At 34.3% G+C, this 20,061-nt stretch overlaps 1 protein-coding gene across 1 annotated transcript in view; it reads left to right on the plus strand.

Annotated features, from left to right (window-relative positions):
* GPLD1 (glycosylphosphatidylinositol specific phospholipase D1) overlaps positions 1-20,061 on the plus strand; it is a 108,471-nt gene that overhangs the window by 67,577 nt on the left and 20,833 nt on the right. The window contains exons 20-21 of the mRNA XM_089682251.1: positions 798-891; positions 2,292-2,468. Of these exons, the coding sequence (XP_089538377.1) occupies positions 798-891; positions 2,292-2,468 (271 nt within the window). The remainder of the gene's footprint in view (positions 1-797; positions 892-2,291; positions 2,469-20,061) is intronic.

Below are 20,061 nucleotides of genomic sequence, written 5' to 3' on the forward strand. Positions count from 1 at the left end.
CACGTCCAGAACCAGTCTATGGGCGTGATGACATCAGGAACAGTCTATTCACAAGACTGCTAGAATGTGCAGGGGGGTCAGGAGCGTTGGGGACCAGTCTTAAGCTTGGAGGATCAGGTATTAGGTAAGTATATCTTCGCTCTGCAAACCCCGATACAAAAACAAGCAGTTAACCCATGCAGTGCCAGTGCATGGGAAAATAAAAATTTTTGCCACGAGATGTTCTTTAAATCATTTTTCTCGTTTTCAGTTGAGCAAAGAAGGGCTAGAATCTTCAGTCTTATTGCCTTCTCTGACTCCACTGGGTGATTTTCTATCCTGGCAACACAACAGGAATGAACACAGATGCAGAATTTGACAGGTCATAGACTGCTATTTAATTTGCCTCCTATCACATGGGTAGCTAGTTAAAATGCTGAGTGGTTAAACTGGACGATAAAACAATATCATCAGTTCTCCTCACTGGGACAATCCAGAGGGTCCCTAGAGCTTCCATGCAGTCAATTCTAACCTTCTTTATGGGGAGGCCAGGGTTGAAGACCAAGAACTCCGTAGAGTGCATCTCATTGCACACTAATACCTGTCAGTAGTGACACAGTGGTGGTCATCAATATCTGTGACATACAGTATGAAAACACTTTTTAAATGTTGCATGCTTATTTTCTTCCCAGGGAATACCATGTGTCAGGCCCTATAGAAAACAATCTTGATTCAATGGAATTGCTCTGCTGAATTTTAACAAAAATTTTGCACAGATTTTGTTCAATCCCAGATTTATGTAATCTCATGTATTTCAGGAACAGAGTAAGATGGGTTCATCACTTGCAAGTGGGACAATATATGTGAACGGGGAAAGAAAGCAAGTACTGCTTACTGGGGCACCTACAGAAAGTAGGTCATTTTCTTTTACAATTTTGATTGACTAAAATGTATGGTGTAGCATCATAGAATTTGAACAGGGGTAAGGGCATCTTGAGCACAACTGTATAACAGGAAATAACAGTACTGCCAGAACAATCACAGGTTTCTTCCAATAAGTCCTGAAAGAGTCTGAGCTTGTTCACCCTCTACCGTTTGAATAGCACTAACATGCTAAGCATAATCTTTTTAAAGAGACAGTGGCAAACGAATCTTATGTCTGTGGCTGGCTTAATTACATGCTGACATGCTTGGATTTGACTGTAGCAAAATAAGGCTTGTCGTGTTTCTCTATAGGAAATGTACAGTAACAGCCTTTATTATGCATGGTTTAAACACACTGCAGGATGGAACTGGTTTAACAGACATCATTATGATCATCTGCAAATATTTTACCTTTTATTAAAAAATAAACAAATAGAGATCTGTTGTATATGGACAACATAATAGTGGAAGGGATAGCCTACGGCTCAAAAAGAGAAGAGCAGACATTTTACTAAGTGCAACAATTAGTTAGGCATCAACAAATGCTTCAGATGCTCAGAACTAGAGATGAACTTGGGTTCAAGCCAAACCCAAGTTTGTCTGAACCTGGAAGTTGGCTGTCATTGCTGGGCCAATGAGCTATGGGTGGGATATTTCCCACCCTGCAGCTGATAAACACAAAGGGGCAACAATAAAATAATATTAGATCAATGGTGTCAGGAACATCCCCACCTCTTTATATACTGTATGTGCAGATGACTGATGGGAAATCTCCCGCCCACAGCACACTGGCCCAGAAATGACTAATGAGCTCAATTCTGGGTTCAGACCGAACTCAAACTCACCTCTACTCAGAACCACTCAGTATCCCTTGTTATCCCCTACTATGCCCATTCCACACCTGATTGTTAAATCCTATGCACCATTTGAAACTATCGGAATATAAGTGGATTCCCCCAACTATGTACTCCAGCATTAGACTGGAGACCTGGGCAACGCTAAAAAGAGTACGTTCATCTATGTAAATTAAAAGGCAGTTCTTAGTCCACTATGCTTGTCAAGAAAGTGGTGCAAAAAAGACTTCCCTCCTGTAATAAGGGATCACTTGTCTTTATAGGCCTCCAGAGGATTTAGATATGAGCTATTTTAAATCAGCTACTAGGCTGTATTTCTAACATGCTAGTGGCCCTGTGTTGTTGTTATTTTTTTGCCCTTTTTATGAAAGCCGCTTTGTTTGAAGCAATGTGCAATTATGGCATAGAAAAGGTAGTTTGTCAGCTCTCGCTATAATTAAAGATGTTATTTTAGTTTAGTACCATTTTATATGCAGCAACATTATTTAAAAATCTATTAAATTTGAAATAAAAACAACTTTACATTTTTTTTAGACACAGTTTTCAAATTTATGTTCATATCAAAAATATTGCATCATGCTGGAACATCCACGGTGTATGAACTCAAATATACAAAGAATCCATCTCCACTGGGAACCCTGAGAGGGAATGGGGGACTTTCTCAGTATGGTACAAAACTGCTTCTAAGTGATCTGGATGGCGATGGACTTGGTATGAAAACAAACTTGCCCTAATTGCTTGTCCAGTTAAATCATTGTTACTTGACTTTTTCTAAATCAAGATACAAGTGTTGGGGTGTTATTTCCAATGTATCATGTTTTGGCAATTGCCCACCAAACAATGTTCATAAGGTAAAAAATCAGCAATAGGAATGCGCTAAATATATATCAAAATTAACATCATAAATATATGTGTAAAAAGTCCAAACATAAAAAACTTTTTAGTGAAAATAATCCATAAATTTCGTGTATATAAGTGTACAAAAGAAAGTCCAACACCACAAAGAACAGAAAATTTTCTTCTTTAAACATATAATTCCACCGTGCTTTATCCACCACCAAATGAATGGAATGAACTCACCAGAGCTCAATGCTGATTAGATTATAAATCAGCACAAGCGCGTTTGCTCTGGGAGCGATGAGTAAGTAGATCATGAAGTAGCACTCTATAGTCTAGACACTTCCAGATAGCAGGAACAATACTCTGCAGTGATTTTGAGGTATAGCCAAGACTCCTTATACAACGATCATCCTCCAATTGTATAGTAAAATCACTCAAAAATAAAGAAAAGGCATGATGGTGCAGCAAGTAAGAACCATTTAAAACTTTTATTTCAATTGCATCCTACTCACAAAATGAAGTGTCCACCTGACACTGGTATAGCAAGCGATCAAGTATACGGAATGGACGAGCCCCGTTCACCGCGGACACCTCGCCCACAGCTCCAGGGAACGTCCTGATGTCATCCAATAAGCTCCGCCCTACGCGTTTCGTCACTCTGACGTCCTCACGGAGCGGCATGGATCAAGACGTCAGTGAGACATATATATACCGCTCGCACTCTGCATAATAGTGCCTTTCAACCAATAGCGGTAATAACCACACACCGCTTGCATTCACGCATAGCGGCGCTTCCTGACCAATACAAGTGGCGGTGTATTACCCACCACCACTCGCTTGGCAAGATTACATAGTATACCAATATCAATTATAACAAATATCTTTTCCTTTATAATTATATACAACACATCATAATAAATGAATTGGGTTTCACATAAACCACTATAAAAAAGCATATTAAAAGCATTGAAAAAATAAAAATAAAAATAAAAATTAAAATTGAACTCAAAAAAAATTGCAATAAATTAAAAATGAATTACAAAATCCCAAATGTCGAGTTCTACAAGGACAACTTTATATTACTCGACATTTATATTTCTTTGTCAACCAGTGTATTCCTTCATAATTCTCAATTCCATAGTCACCATATTACATAAAGGGGGACTCCAACACATCTCATATTCAAAGGAGATGTATATGCATACATTCACTACAAATTCCAATATTAATATCGTATCACAACTACAAGTAATAAACTTATTTATCCCCAAGACTAAAATCACCTTAAAGGAAAAAACTCCCTATAAATCACTTCAAAGGGAGAATCTTTTCTTCATCCTTACTTCTATTAGTGATATGCATGCATATATCATCCCTTATTTTTCCACCTATCTTATATATTTGGCATACTTTAACCTCTATATATATCTCTTTCAGCTTTTTATCAAAAATTGGTAAGGAAGCAGTTTAGGTCTATATCTATGTTTAACCCATTCGGTTTTAATACATCTAATTCATGTATCCAGAATGTTTCCCTTTTGGATATTGCATTAATCAAGTCTAGTCCCCTCCAATGTTTGTTAACTTTCTCTATTCCATAAAAGGTGACTAGACTTGGGTCACTATCATGTTTCATTTTGAAGTGCCTGGATACACTATGCTTATCATATCCCTTTCTTATATTATTAAGATGTTCTCCAATCCTAGTTTTTAATAATCTTCCTGTTCTCCCTACGTACTGTAACCGACATGGGCACTCCAGAACGTAGATCACATGAGAAGAATTACATGAAATTAAAGAATTGATCTTATATTCCTTATTTGTATGTATAGAAGCAAAACTTTTTCTTTTTTTCTTTAAACCTTTTTGTACTGTTTTACATGCCTTACACTTGTTACAATTATAAAAGCCTTGTAATTCAGGAAAAAAGTTTTTTTCTTTAGGTGGGTCTAAAACATTGTGGACCAGTTTCATCTGCAATGATTTATTTTTCCTATATATGAACTTTGGTTTGTGTGGAATAATTTTCTTCAACGTCTCATCTTTAAGCAGTATAGGCCAGTATTTTCTAAAAATCTTCTCAATATCCCTATATTGGTTATTGAAATCAGAGATAAAGGCAATATCTCCTTTATTGTCCTTAATATTTCTACCCATCAAAAGTGTATCTCTATTTCTGTTCTCAATTATTTTTCTTTCGGTCTCCAAAAAGGATTTATCATAGCCTTTATCAACAAACCTATCTATAATAAGTCTGGATTGATCTACAAAATCTGTCTGCTGACTACAATTCCTTTTAATCCTGGTAAATTGGCTCCTTGGCGTACTGAACAACCATCTCGGGTGATGTCCACTAGAGGTGGGGATATAACTATTTTTATCTACCTCTTTGAAAAAAGTTTTGGTATATATTTCACCTTCATGTTTATATATTGTGAGATCCAAAAAATTCACCTCTGTAAAATCACTCACAGCCGTGAACTTTAATCCATATTTGTTATTATTAATATGTCTCACAAATCCCTTTAAATTATCTTCCGAACCTCTCCAGATCATTATGATATCATCAATAAAACGCCTATATAACACTATTTCTGGCCATTTATCAAAGATACACTCAACCTCCCATTTATCCAAAACAATGTTTGCCACACTGGGAGCATATTTAGCTCCCATTGCCACACCCTTGCACTGCTGGAAGAAGGTGTTATTGTACCAGAAAAAATTGTTAGTCATAGCAAATTGTAACAAATTAATAATGAATCTTCTCTGGGTGGTTTTAATCATAGATTTCTGTTTCAAAGCCCATCTCACTGCTTTAATCCCATCCTCTTGCTTAATACTGGTATACAAAGCCTCCACATCAATAGTCACCAAAAAACAGTCATCAATCTCATCTATAGTTTTCAGTATATTAATAAGATCGCTGCTGTCTCTCAAAAAAGCACGATTATTCCTCACTATTAACTGCAAAAAAGAATCTATATATTCCCCAATACGGGAAAAGATCGAATTAATCCCACTCACAATGGGTCTCCCAGGTGGCTTCTGTTTATCTTTATGTAATTTAGGTAAATAATATATCACTGGAGTTTTAGGATGCTTGATATAAAGGTATTTCGCTTCTTTATCATTCAAAACACCTGATGTTCTTCCTTCCTTAATCAACTGCTTTAAACATTTTTTTAAACTTTTGGTCGGATTTGATGTTAAGATCTTATAAGTATCTTTCATATTCAACAGTCCACTCATCTCCAATTCATAATCTTTTTTGTTCAGAATCACAATACTGCCACCCTTATCTGCTCCTCTAATCACAATATCTTTCCTTTTTTCTAAATCTTTAATTCCTTGTATAATTTCTTTAGGGGTATATTTTTTCCTTTTTAGATCCATGTTTTTAATATCTGTCTCAACCATCTTTTTAAAGACCTCTAAAAATTCATTGCCTATATTCTTTGGATTAAATGTCGAAGCATTCCTTAAGGTGCTATGTTGATATACACTGGTTGACATATTATTGTTTCCTTTATTTTTATTTAACTCAAAAAATTTTTTTATATTTATTTTTCTCACAAATTTTTGGATGTCTATAAACACATCAAATTTGTTTACCTTCACATTAGGTATATACTTTAGACCTAAATCCAATACTTTTATTTCATTTTCCGTTAAAATCACATCACTTAAATTAAAAATGCCACTTCCTATTTGTCTCTTTTCCTTTTCTTTTCGCTTGCCTCCTCTTTTTCCTCTATACCTTCCAAATCTTTTCTTGCTCCATCTATGCCTGGTTCCTTCCATCCTCTGTAATTGGGTCCATAATATCTCATCCCTGAGTCCCAATTCCTGTTGGGATCCTGAACACCCCCTCTGGTATAGAAGTTTCCCTGAAACCCCCCTCTCCCAAACCAATTGCCTCTACGGCCACCAGGTCTTCTATATCCAAAATTGCCTCTATTAAATCTCCCCCTCCCTTCAAAATAGGGCCTCTGAGTGGGATTATTTCTCTCAAGCATATTTATTTGTTCTTTATTTTGCTCTTGAAATTGAACATTTAATTTCTTCTGAGGGGAGTTAGGGGTTCCCATATTTCCAGGTAATTTAGTTGTGTTTCCAGGGGTCTTTTCAGGTGTAGATTGTTTGGAGTCACACTCCTCAACATTTACATTTTCCTGCCATTTGTAAACCTTATTGTTTTTGTAATCATCTGTGTCTCTATTATATTTTTTAACTTTTTTATTTTTTGTGTCTTTATCAACTTTCATGATATACTCTTGAATGTTTTTTGATCTTTCTTTATATTCAGTAGTGTCCATAAATGGCACCAAACTTTCTTTTAGATCTTTAATCTTAATTTCCAATTTCTTCAAATTTAATTGTCGCCTTTTAATAATCAATTCCAACAATTTACTCTCACAGTGATTAAAAAACCAAAACCACTCCTCCATCAAATCTTTATCATCCAAACCATCATTGGCTGGAATATCCCATCTCAATCTCCTTGGTGTGATCTTATCCTTCAGATATAATTCTAAAGTATTAACATCCCACCATATCCTAATTTGTTTTTCCAATAGGTGTTTCAGATTCTTAAATTTTTCTTCTAAATTAATTCCATTATTTAAATTAGTGAGGTTAAATACTTCTAATAAATCTACTTGTCTTTTTTCCATGTACCCAAAAATATCCATGGCTGCTTATCTTAAATCACTTGCAAAACAACGTGATAAATCAAGAAAAAACAAAAAAGAAAGCGCCAATCAACAATATCAATCCTCTCCAGCAGCAAACCTTTAACCCAAACTATTGGTAAAATGTAAAAAATCAGCAATAGGAATGCGCTAAATATATATCAAAATTAACATCATAAATATATGTGTAAAAAGTCCAAACATAAAAAACTTTTTAGTGAAAATAATCCATAAATTTCGTGTATATAAGTGTACAAAAGAAAGTCCAACACCACAAAGAACAGAAAATTTTCTTCTTTAAACATATAATTCCACCGTGCTTTATCCACCACCAAATGAATGGAATGAACTCACCAGAGCTCAATGCTGATTAGATTATAAATCAGCACAAGCGCGTTTGCTCTGGGAGCGATGAGTAAGTAGATCATGAAGTAGCACTCTATAGTCTAGACACTTCCAGATAGCAGGAACAATACTCTGCAGTGATTTTGAGGTATAGCCAAGACTCCTTATACAACGATCATCCTCCAATTGTATAGTAAAATCACTCAAAAATAAAGAAAAGGCATGATGGTGCAGCAAGTAAGAACCATTTAAAACTTTTATTTCAATTGCATCCTACTCACAAAATGAAGTGTCCACCTGACACTGGTATAGCAAGCGATCAAGTATACGGAATGGACGAGCCCCGTTCACCGCGGACACCTCGCCCACAGCTCCAGGGAACGTCCTGATGTCATCCAATAAGCTCCGCCCTACGCGTTTCGTCACTCTGACGTCCTCACGGAGCGGCATGGATCAAGACGTCAGTGAGACATATATATACCGCTCGCACTCTGCATAATAGTGCCTTTCAACCAATAGCGGTAATAACCACACACCGCTTGCATTCACGCATAGCGGCGCTTCCTGACCAATACAAGTGGCGGTGTATTACCCACCACCACTCGCTTGGCAAGATTACATAGTATACCAATATCAATTATAACAAATATCTTTTCCTTTATAATTATATACAACACATCATAATAAATGAATTGGGTTTCACATAAACCACTATAAAAAAGCATATTAAAAGCATTGAAAAAATAAAAATAAAAATAAAAATTAAAATTGAACTCAAAAAAAATTGCAATAAATTAAAAATGAATTACAAAATCCCAAATGTCGAGTTCTACAAGGACAACTTTATATTACTCGACATTTATATTTCTTTGTCAACCAGTGTATTCCTTCATAATTCTCAATTCCATAGTCACCATATTACATAAAGGGGGACTCCAACACATCTCATATTCAAAGGAGATGTATATGCATACATTCACTACAAATTCCAATATTAATATCGTATCACAACTACAAGTAATAAACTTATTTATCCCCAAGACTAAAATCACCTTAAAGGAAAAAACTCCCTATAAATCACTTCAAAGGGAGAATCTTTTCTTCATCCTTACTTCTATTAGTGATATGCATGCATATATCATCCCTTATTTTTCCACCTATCTTATATATTTGACATACTTTAACCTCTATATATATCTCTTTCAGCTTTTTATCAAAAATTGGTAAGGAAGCAGTTTAGGTCTATATCTATGTTTAACCCATTCGGTTTTAATACATCTAATTCATGTATCCAGAATGTTTCCCTTTTGGATATTGCATTAATCAAGTCTAGTCCCCTCCAATGTTTGTTAACTTTCTCTATTCCATAAAAGGTGACTAGACTTGGGTCACTATCATGTTTCATTTTGAAGTGCCTGGATACACTATGCTTATCATATCCCTTTCTTATATTATTAAGATGTTCTCCAATCCTAGTTTTTAATAATCTTCCTGTTCTCCCTACGTACTGTAACCGACATGGGCACTCCAGAACGTAGATCACATGAGAAGAATTACATGAAATTAAAGAATTGATCTTATATTCCTTATTTGTATGTATAGAAGCAAAACTTTTTCTTTTTTTCTTTAAACCTTTTTGTACTGTTTTACATGCCTTACACTTGTTACAATTATAAAAGCCTTGTAATTCAGGAAAAAAGTTTTTTTCTTTAGGTGGGTCTAAAACATTGTGGACCAGTTTCATCTGCAATGATTTATTTTTCCTATATATGAACTTTGGTTTGTGTGGAATAATTTTCTTCAACGTCTCATCTTTAAGCAGTATAGGCCAGTATTTTCTAAAAATCTTCTCAATATCCCTATATTGGTTATTGAAATCAGAGATAAAGGCAATATCTCCTTTATTGTCCTTAATATTTCTACCCATCAAAAGTGTATCTCTATTTCTGTTCTCAATTATTTTTCTTTCGGTCTCCAAAAAGGATTTATCATAGCCTTTATCAACAAACCTATCTATAATAAGTCTGGATTGATCTACAAAATCTGTCTGCTGACTACAATTCCTTTTAATCCTGGTAAATTGGCTCCTTGGCGTACTGAACAACCATCTCGGGTGATGTCCACTAGAGGTGGGGATATAACTATTTTTATCTACCTCTTTGAAAAAAGTTTTGGTATATATTTCACCTTCATGTTTATATATTGTGAGATCCAAAAAATTCACCTCTGTAAAATCACTCACAGCCGTGAACTTTAATCCATATTTGTTATTATTAATATGTCTCACAAATCCCTTTAAATTATCTTCCGAACCTCTCCAGATCATTATGATATCATCAATAAAACGCCTATATAACACTATTTCTGGCCATTTATCAAAGATACACTCAACCTCCCATTTATCCAAAACAATGTTTGCCACACTGGGAGCATATTTAGCTCCCATTGCCACACCCTTGCACTGCTGGAAGAAGGTGTTATTGTACCAGAAAAAATTGTTAGTCATAGCAAATTGTAACAAATTAATAATGAATCTTCTCTGGGTGGTTTTAATCATAGATTTCTGTTTCAAAGCCCATCTCACTGCTTTAATCCCATCCTCTTGCTTAATACTGGTATACAAAGCCTCCACATCAATAGTCACCAAAAAACAGTCATCAATCTCATCTATAGTTTTCAGTATATTAATAAGATCGCTGCTGTCTCTCAAAAAAGCACGATTATTCCTCACTATTAACTGCAAAAAAGAATCTATATATTCCCCAATACGGGAAAAGATCGAATTAATCCCACTCACAATGGGTCTCCCAGGTGGCTTCTGTTTATCTTTATGTAATTTAGGTAAATAATATATCACTGGAGTTTTAGGATGCTTGATATAAAGGTATTTCGCTTCTTTATCATTCAAAACACCTGATGTTCTTCCTTCCTTAATCAACTGCTTTAAACATTTTTTTAAACTTTTGGTCGGATTTGATGTTAAGATCTTATAAGTATCTTTCATATTCAACAGTCTACTCATCTCCAATTCATAATCTTTTTTGTTCAGAATCACAATACTGCCACCCTTATCTGCTCCTCTAATCACAATATCTTTCCTTTTTTCTAAATCTTTAATTCCTTGTATAATTTCTTTAGGGGTATATTTTTTCCTTTTTAGATCCATGTTTTTAATATCTGTCTCAACCATCTTTTTAAAGACCTCTAAAAATTCATTGCCTATATTCTTTGGATTAAATGTCGAAGCATTCCTTAAGGTGCTATGTTGATATACACTGGTTGACATATTATTGTTTCCTTTATTTTTATTTAACTCAAAAAAATTTTTTATATTTATTTTTCTCACAAATTTTTGGATGTCTATAAACACATCAAATTTGTTTACCTTCACATTAGGTATATACTTTAGACCTAAATCCAATACTTTTATTTCATTTTCCGTTAAAATCACATCACTTAAATTAAAAATGCCACTTCCTATTTGTCTCTTTTCCTTTTCTTTTCGCTTGCCTCCTCTTTTTCCTCTATACCTTCCAAATCTTTTCTTGCTCCATCTATGCCTGGTTCCTTCCATCCTCTGTAATTGGGTCCATAATATCTCATCCCTGAGTCCCAATTCCTGTTGGGATCCTGAACACCCCCTCTGGTATAGAAGTTTCCCTGAAACCCCCCTCTCCCAAACCAATTGCCTCTACGGCCACCAGGTCTTCTATATCCAAAATTGCCTCTATTAAATCTCCCCCTCCCTTCAAAATAGGGCCTCTGAGTGGGATTATTTCTCTCAAGCATATTTATTTGTTCTTTATTTTGCTCTTGAAATTGAACATTTAATTTCTTCTGAGGGGAGTTAGGGGTTCCCATATTTCCAGGTAATTTAGTTGTGTTTCCAGGGGTCTTTTCAGGTGTAGATTATTTGGAGTCACACTCCTCAACATTTACATTTTCCTGCCATTTGTAAACCTTATTGTTTTTGTAATCATCTGTGTCTCTATTATATTTTTTAACTTTTTTATTTTTTGTGTCTTTATCAACTTTCATGATATACTCTTGAATGTTTTTTGATCTTTCTTTATATTCAGTAGTGTCCATAAATGGCACCAAAATTTCTTTTAGATCTTTAATCTTAATTTCCAATTTCTTCAATTTTAATTGTCGCCTTTTAATAATCAATTCCAACAATTTACTCTCACAGTGATTAAAAAACCAAAACCACTCCTCCATCAAATCTTTATCATCCAAACCATCATTGGCTGGAATATCCCATCTCAATCTCCTTGGTGTGATCTTATCCTTCAGATATAATTCTAAAGTATTAACATCCCACCATATCCTAATTTGTTTTTCCAATAGGTGTTTCAGATTCTTAAATTTTTCTTCTAAATTAATTCCATTATTTAAATTAGTGAGGTTAAATACTTCTAATAAATCTACTTGTCTTTTTTCCATGTACCCAAAAATATCCATGGCTGCTTATCTTAAATCACTTGCAAAACAACGTGATAAATCAAGAAAAAACAAAAAAGAAAGCGCCAATCAACAATATCAATCCTCTCCAGCAGCAAACCTTTAACCCAAACTATTGGTAAAATGTAAAAAATCAGCAATAGGAATGCGCTAAATATATATCAAAATTAACATCATAAATATATGTGTAAAAAGTCCAAACATAAAAAACTTTTTAGTGAAAATAATCCATAAATTTCGTGTATATAAGTGTACAAAAGAAAGTCCAACACCACAAAGAACAGAAAATTTTCTTCTTTAAACATATAATTCCACCGTGCTTTATCCACCACCAAATGAATGGAATGAACTCACCAGAGCTCAATGCTGATTAGATTATAAATCAGCACAAGCGCGTTTGCTCTGGGAGCGATGAGTAAGTAGATCATGAAGTAGCACTCTATAGTCTAGACACTTCCAGATAGCAGGAACAATACTCTGCAGTGATTTTGAGGTATAGCCAAGACTCCTTATACAACGATCATCCTCCAATTGTATAGTAAAATCACTCAAAAATAAAGAAAAGGCATGATGGTGCAGCAAGTAAGAACCATTTAAAACTTTTATTTCAATTGCATCCTACTCACAAAATGAAGTGTCCACCTGACACTGGTATAGCAAGCGATCAAGTATACGGAATGGACGAGCCCCGTTCACCGCGGACACCTCGCCGACAGCTCCAGGGAACGTCCTGACGTCATCCAATAAGCTCCGCCCTACGCGTTTCGTCACTCTGACGTCCTCACGGAGCGGCATGGATCAAGACGTCAGTGAGACATATATATACCGCTCGCACTCTGCATAATAGTGCCTTTCAACCAATAGCGGTAATAACCACACACCGCTTGCATTCACGCATAGCGGCGCTTCCTGACCAATACAAGTGGCGGTGTATTACCCACCACCACTCGCTTGGCAAGATTACATAGTATACCAATATCAATTATAACAAATATCTTTTCCTTTATAATTATATACAACACATCATAATAAATGAATTGGGTTTCACATAAACCACTATAAAAAAGCATATTAAAAGCATTGAAAAAATAAAAATAAAAATAAAAATTAAAATTGAACTCAAAAAAAATTGCAATAAATTAAAAATGAATTACAAAATCCCAAATGTCGAGTTCTACAAGGACAACTTTATATTACTCGACATTTATATTTCTTTGTCAACCAGTGTATTCCTTCATAATTCTCAATTCCATAGTCACCATATTACATAAAGGGGGACTCCAACACATCTCATATTCAAAGGAGATGTATATGCATACATTCACTACAAATTCCAATATTAATATCGTATCACAACTACAAGTAATAAACTTATTTATCCCCAAGACTAAAATCACCTTAAAGGAAAAAACTCCCTATAAATCACTTCAAAGGGAGAATCTTTTCTTCATCCTTACTTCTATTAGTGATATGCATGCATATATCATCCCTTATTTTTCCACCTATCTTATATATTTGGCATACTTTAACCTCTATATATATCTCTTTCAGCTTTTTATCAAAAATTGGTAAGGAAGCAGTTTAGGTCTATATCTATGTTTAACCCATTCGGTTTTAATACATCTAATTCATGTATCCAGAATGTTTCCCTTTTGGATATTGCATTAATCAAGTCTAGTCCCCTCCAATGTTTGTTAACTTTCTCTATTCCATAAAAGGTGACTAGACTTGGGTCACTATCATGTTTCATTTTGAAGTGCCTGGATACACTATGCTTATCATATCCCTTTCTTATATTATTAAGATGTTCTCCAATCCTAGTTTTTAATAATCTTCCTGTTCTCCCTACGTACTGTAACCGACATGGGCACTCCAGAACGTAGATCACATGAGAAGAATTACATGAAATTAAAGAATTGATCTTATATTCCTTATTTGTATGTATAGAAGCAAAACTTTTTCTTTTTTTCTTTAAACCTTTTTGTACTGTTTTACATGCCTTACACTTGTTACAATTATAAAAGCCTTGTAATTCAGGAAAAAAGTTTTTTTCTTTAGGTGGGTCTAAAACATTGTGGACCAGTTTCATCTGCAATGATTTATTTTTCCTATATATGAACTTTGGTTTGTGTGGAATAATTTTCTTCAACGTCTCATCTTTAAGCAGTATAGGCCAGTATTTTCTAAAAATCTTCTCAATATCCCTATATTGGTTATTGAAATCAGAGATAAAGGCAATATCTCCTTTATTGTCCTTAATATTTCTACCCATCAAAAGTGTATCTCTATTTCTGTTCTCAATTATTTTTCTTTCGGTCTCCAAAAAGGATTTATCATAGCCTTTATCAACAAACCTATCTATAATAAGTCTGGATTGATCTACAAAATCTGTCTGCTGACTACAATTCCTTTTAATCCTGGTAAATTGGCTCCTTGGCGTACTGAACAACCATCTCGGGTGATGTCCACTAGAGGTGGGGATATAACTATTTTTATCTACCTCTTTGAAAAAAGTTTTGGTATATATTTCACCTTCATGTTTATATATTGTGAGATCCAAAAAATTCACCTCTGTAAAATCACTCACAGCCGTGAACTTTAATCCATATTTGTTATTATTAATATGTCTCACAAATCCCTTTAAATTATCTTCCGAACCTCTCCAGATCATTATGATATCATCAATAAAACGCCTATATAACACTATTTCTGGCCATTTATCAAAGATACACTCAACCTCCCATTTATCCAAAACAATGTTTGCCACACTGGGAGCATATTTAGCTCCCATTGCCACACCCTTGCACTGCTGGAAGAAGGTGTTATTGTACCAGAAAAAATTGTTAGTCATAGCAAATTGTAACAAATTAATAATGAATCTTCTCTGGGTGGTTTTAATCATAGATTTCTGTTTCAAAGCCCATCTCACTGCTTTAATCCCATCCTCTTGCTTAATACTAGTATACAAAGCCTCCACATCAATAGTCACCAAAAAACAGTCATCAATCTCATCTATAGTTTTCAGTATATTAATAAGATCGCTGCTGTCTCTCAAAAAAGCACGATTATTCCTCACTATTAACTGCAAAAAAGAATCTATATATTCCCCAATACGGGAAAAGATCGAATTAATCCCACTCACAATGGGTCTCCCAGGTGGCTTCTGTTTATCTTTATGTAATTTAGGTAAATATATCACTGGAGTTTTAGGATGCTTGATATAAAGGTATTTCGCTTCTTTATCATTCAAAACACCTGATGTTCTTCCTTCCTTAATCAACTGCTTTAAACATTTTTTTAAACTTTTGGTCGGATTTGATGTTAAGATCTTATAAGTATCTTTCATATTCAACAGTCTACTCATCTCCAATTCATAATCTTTTTTGTTCAGAATCACAATACTGCCACCCTTATCTGCTCCTCTAATCACAATATCTTTCCTTTTTTCTAAATCTTTAATTCCTTGTATAATTTCTTTAGGGGTATATTTTTTCCTTTTTAGATCCATGTTTTTAATATCTGTCTCAACCATCTTTTTAAAGACCTCTAAAAATTCATTGCCTATATTCTTTGGATTAAATGTCGAAGCATTCCTTAAGGTGCTATGTTGATATACACTGGTTGACATATTATTGTTTCCTTTATTTTTATTTAACTCAAAAAAATTTTTTATATTTATTTTTCTCACAAATTTTTGGATGTCTATAAACACATCAAATTTGTTTACCTTCACATTAGGTATATACTTTAGACCTAAATCCAATACTTTTATTTCATTTTCCGTTAAAATCACATCACTTAAATTAAAAATGCCACTTCCTATTTGTCTCTTTTCCTTTTCTTTTCGCTTGCCTCCTCTTTTTCCTCTATACCTTCCAAATCTTTTCTTGCTCCATCTATGCCTGGTTCCTTCCATCCTCTGTAATTGGGTCCATAATATCTCATCCCTGAGTCCCAATTCCTGTTGGGATCCTGAACACCCCCTCTGGTATAGAAGTTTCCCTGAAACCCCCCTCTCCCAAACCAATTGCCTCTACGGCCACCAGGTCTTCTATATCCAAAATTGCCTCTATTAAATCTCCCCCTCCCTTCAAAATAGGGCCTCTGAGTGGGATTATTTCTCTCAAGCATATTTATTTGTTCTTTATTTTGCTCTTGAAATTGAACATTTAATTTCTTCTGAGGGGAGTTAGGGGTTCCCATATTTCCAGGTAATTTAGTTGTGTTTCCAGGGGTCTTTTCAGGTGTAGATTGTTTGGAGTCACACTCCTCAACATTTACATTTTCCTGCCATTTGTAAACCTTATTGTTTTTGTAATCATCTGTGTCTCTATTATATTTTTTAACTTTTTTATTTTTTGTGTCTTTATCAACTTTCATGATATACTCTTGAATGTTTTTTGATCTTTCTTTATATTCAGTAGTGTCCATAAATGGCACCAAAATTTCTTTTAGATCTTTAATCTTAATTTCCAATTTCTTCAATTTTAATTGTCGCCTTTTAATAATCAATTCCAACAATTTACTCTCACAGTGATTAAAAAACCAAAACCACTCCTCCATCAAATCTTTATCATCCAAACCATCATTGGCTGGAATATCCCATCTCAATCTCCTTGGTGTGATCTTATCCTTCAGATATAATTCTAAAGTATTAACATCCCACCATATCCTAATTTGTTTTTCCAATAGGTGTTTCAGATTCTTAAATTTTTCTTCTAAATTAATTCCATTATTTAAATTAGTGAGGTTAAATACTTCTAATAAATCTACTTGTCTTTTTTCCATGTACCCAAAAATATCCATGGCTGCTTATCTTAAATCACTTGCAAAACAACGTGATAAATCAAGAAAAAACAAAAAAGAAAGCGCCAATCAACAATATCAATCCTCTCCAGCAGCAAACCTTTAACCCAAACTATTGGTAAAATGTAAAAAATCAGCAATAGGAATGCGCTAAATATATATCAAAATTAACATCATAAATATATGTGTAAAAAGTCCAAACATAAAAAACTTTTTAGTGAAAATAATCCATAAATTTCGTGTATATAAGTGTACAAAAGAAAGTCCAACACCACAAAGAACAGAAAATTTTCTTCTTTAAACATATAATTCCACCGTGCTTTATCCACCACCAAATGAATGGAATGAACTCACCAGAGCTCAATGCTGATTAGATTATAAATCAGCACAAGCGCGTTTGCTCTGGGAGCGATGAGTAAGTAGATCATGAAGTAGCACTCTATAGTCTAGACACTTCCAGATAGCAGGAACAATACTCTGCAGTGATTTTGAGGTATAGCCAAGACTCCTTATACAACGATCATCCTCCAATTGTATAGTAAAATCACTCAAAAATAAAGAAAAGGCATGATGGTGCAGCAAGTAAGAACCATTTAAAACTTTTATTTCAATTGCATCCTACTCACAAAATGAAGTGTCCACCTGACACTGGTATAGCAAGCGATCAAGTATACGGAATGGACGAGCCCCGTTCACCGCGGACACCTCGCCGACAGCTCCAGGGAACGTCCTGACGTCATCCAATAAGCTCCGCCCTACGCGTTTCGTCACTCTTTTGTACACTTATATACACGAAATTTATGGATTATTTTCACTAAAAAGTTTTTTATGTTTGGACTTTTTACACATATATTTATGATGTTAATTTTGATATATATTTAGCGCATTCCTATTGCTGATTTTTTACATTTTACCAATAGTTTGGGTTAAAGGTTTGCTGCTGGAGAGGATTGATATTGTTGATTGGCGCTTTCTTTTTTGTTTTTTCTTGATTTATCACGTTGTTTTGCAAGTGATTTAAGATAAGCAGCCATGGATATTTTTGGGTACATGGAAAAAAGACAAGTAGATTTATTAGAAGTATTTAACCTCACTAATTTAAATAATGGAATTAATTTAGAAGAAAAATTTAAGAATCTGAAACACCTATTGGAAAAACAAATTAGGATATGGTGGGATGTTAATACTTTAGAATTATATCTGAAGGATAAGATCACACCAAGGAGATTGAGATGGGATATTCCAGCCAATGATGGTTTGGATGATAAAGATTTGATGGAGGAGTGGTTTTGGTTTTTTAATCACTGTGAGAGTAAATTGTTGGAATTGATTATTAAAAGGCGACAATTAAAATTGAAGAAATTGGAAATTAAGATTAAAGATCTAAAAGAAATTTTGGTGCCATTTATGGACACTACTGAATATAAAGAAAGATCAAAAAACATTCAAGAGTATATCATGAAAGTTGATAAAGACACAAAAAATAAAAAAGTTAAAAAATATAATAGAGACACAGATGATTACAAAAACAATAAGGTTTACAAATGGCAGGAAAATGTAAATGTTGAGGAGTGTGACTCCAAATAATCTACACCTGAAAAGACCCCTGGAAACACAACTAAATTACCTGGAAATATGGGAACCCCTAACTCCCCTCAGAAGAAATTAAATGTTCAATTTCAAGAGCAAAATAAAGAACAAATAAATATGCTTGAGAGAAATAATCCCACTCAGAGGCCCTATTTTGAAGGGAGGGGGAGATTTAATAGAGGCAATTTTGGATATAGAAGACCTGGTGGCCGTAGAGGCAATTGGTTTGGGAGAGGGGGGTTTCAGGGAAACTTCTATACCAGAGGGGGTGTTCAGGATCCCAACAGGAATTGGGACTCAGGGATGAGATATTATGGACCCAATTACAGAGGATGGAAGGAACCAGGCATAGATGGAGCAAGAAAAGATTTGGAAGGTATAGAGGAAAAAGAGGAGGCAAGCGAAAAGAAAAGGAAAAGAGACAAATAGGAAGTGGCATTTTTAATTTAAGTGATGTGATTTTAACGGAAAATGAAATAAAAGTATTGGATTTAGGTCTAAAGTATATACCTAATGTGAAGGTAAACAAATTTGATGTGTTTATAGACATCCAAAAATTTGTGAGAAAAATAAATATAAAAAAATTTTTTGAGTTAAATAAAAATAAAGGAAACAATAATATGTCAACCAGTGTATATCAACATAGCACCTTAAGGAATGCTTCGACATTTAATCCAAAGAATATAGGCAATGAATTTTTAGAGGTCTTTAAAAAGATGGTTGAGACAGATATTAAAAACATGGATCTAAAAAGGAAAAAATATACCCCTAAAGAAATTATACAAGGAATTAAAGATTTAGAAAAAAGGAAAGATATTGTGATTAGAGGAGCAGATAAGGGTGGCAGTATTGTGATTCTGAACAAAAAAGATTATGAATTGGAGATGAGTAGACTGTTGAATATGAAAGATACTTATAAGATCTTAACATCAAATCCGACCAAAAGTTTAAAAAAATGTTTAAAGCAGTTGATTAAGGAAGGAAGAACATCAGGTGTTTTGAATGATAAAGAAGCGAAATACCTTTATATCAAGCATCCTAAAACTCCAGTGATATATTATTTACCTAAATTACATAAAGATAAACAGAAGCCACCTGGGAGACCCATTGTGAGTGGGATTAATTCGATCTTTTCCCGTATTGGGGAATATATAGATTCTTTTTTGCAGTTAATAGTGAGGAATAATCGTGCTTTTTTGAGAGACAGCAGCGATCTTATTAATATACTGAAAACTATAGATGAGATTGATGACTGTTTTTTGGTGACTATTGATGTGGAGGCTTTGTATACTAGTATTAAGCAAGAGGATGGGATTAAAGCAGTGAGATGGGCTTTGAAACAGAAATCTATGATTAAAACCACCCAGAGAAGATTCATTATTAATTTGTTACAATTTGCTATGACTAACAATTTTTTCTGGTACAATAACACCTTCTTCCAGCAGTGCAAGGGTGTGGCAATGGGAGCTAAATATGCTCCCAGTGTGGCAAACATTGTTTTGGATAAATGGGAGGTTGAGTGTATCTTTGATAAATGGCCAGAAATAGTGTTATATAGGCGTTT

This window comes from Staurois parvus, unplaced genomic scaffold (genome assembly GCF_062004578.1).
Source record: "Staurois parvus isolate SC_StPar_1 unplaced genomic scaffold, SC_StPar_1.0 ptg000287l, whole genome shotgun sequence".
NCBI classification, from domain to species: domain Eukaryota; kingdom Metazoa; phylum Chordata; class Amphibia; order Anura; family Ranidae; genus Staurois; species Staurois parvus.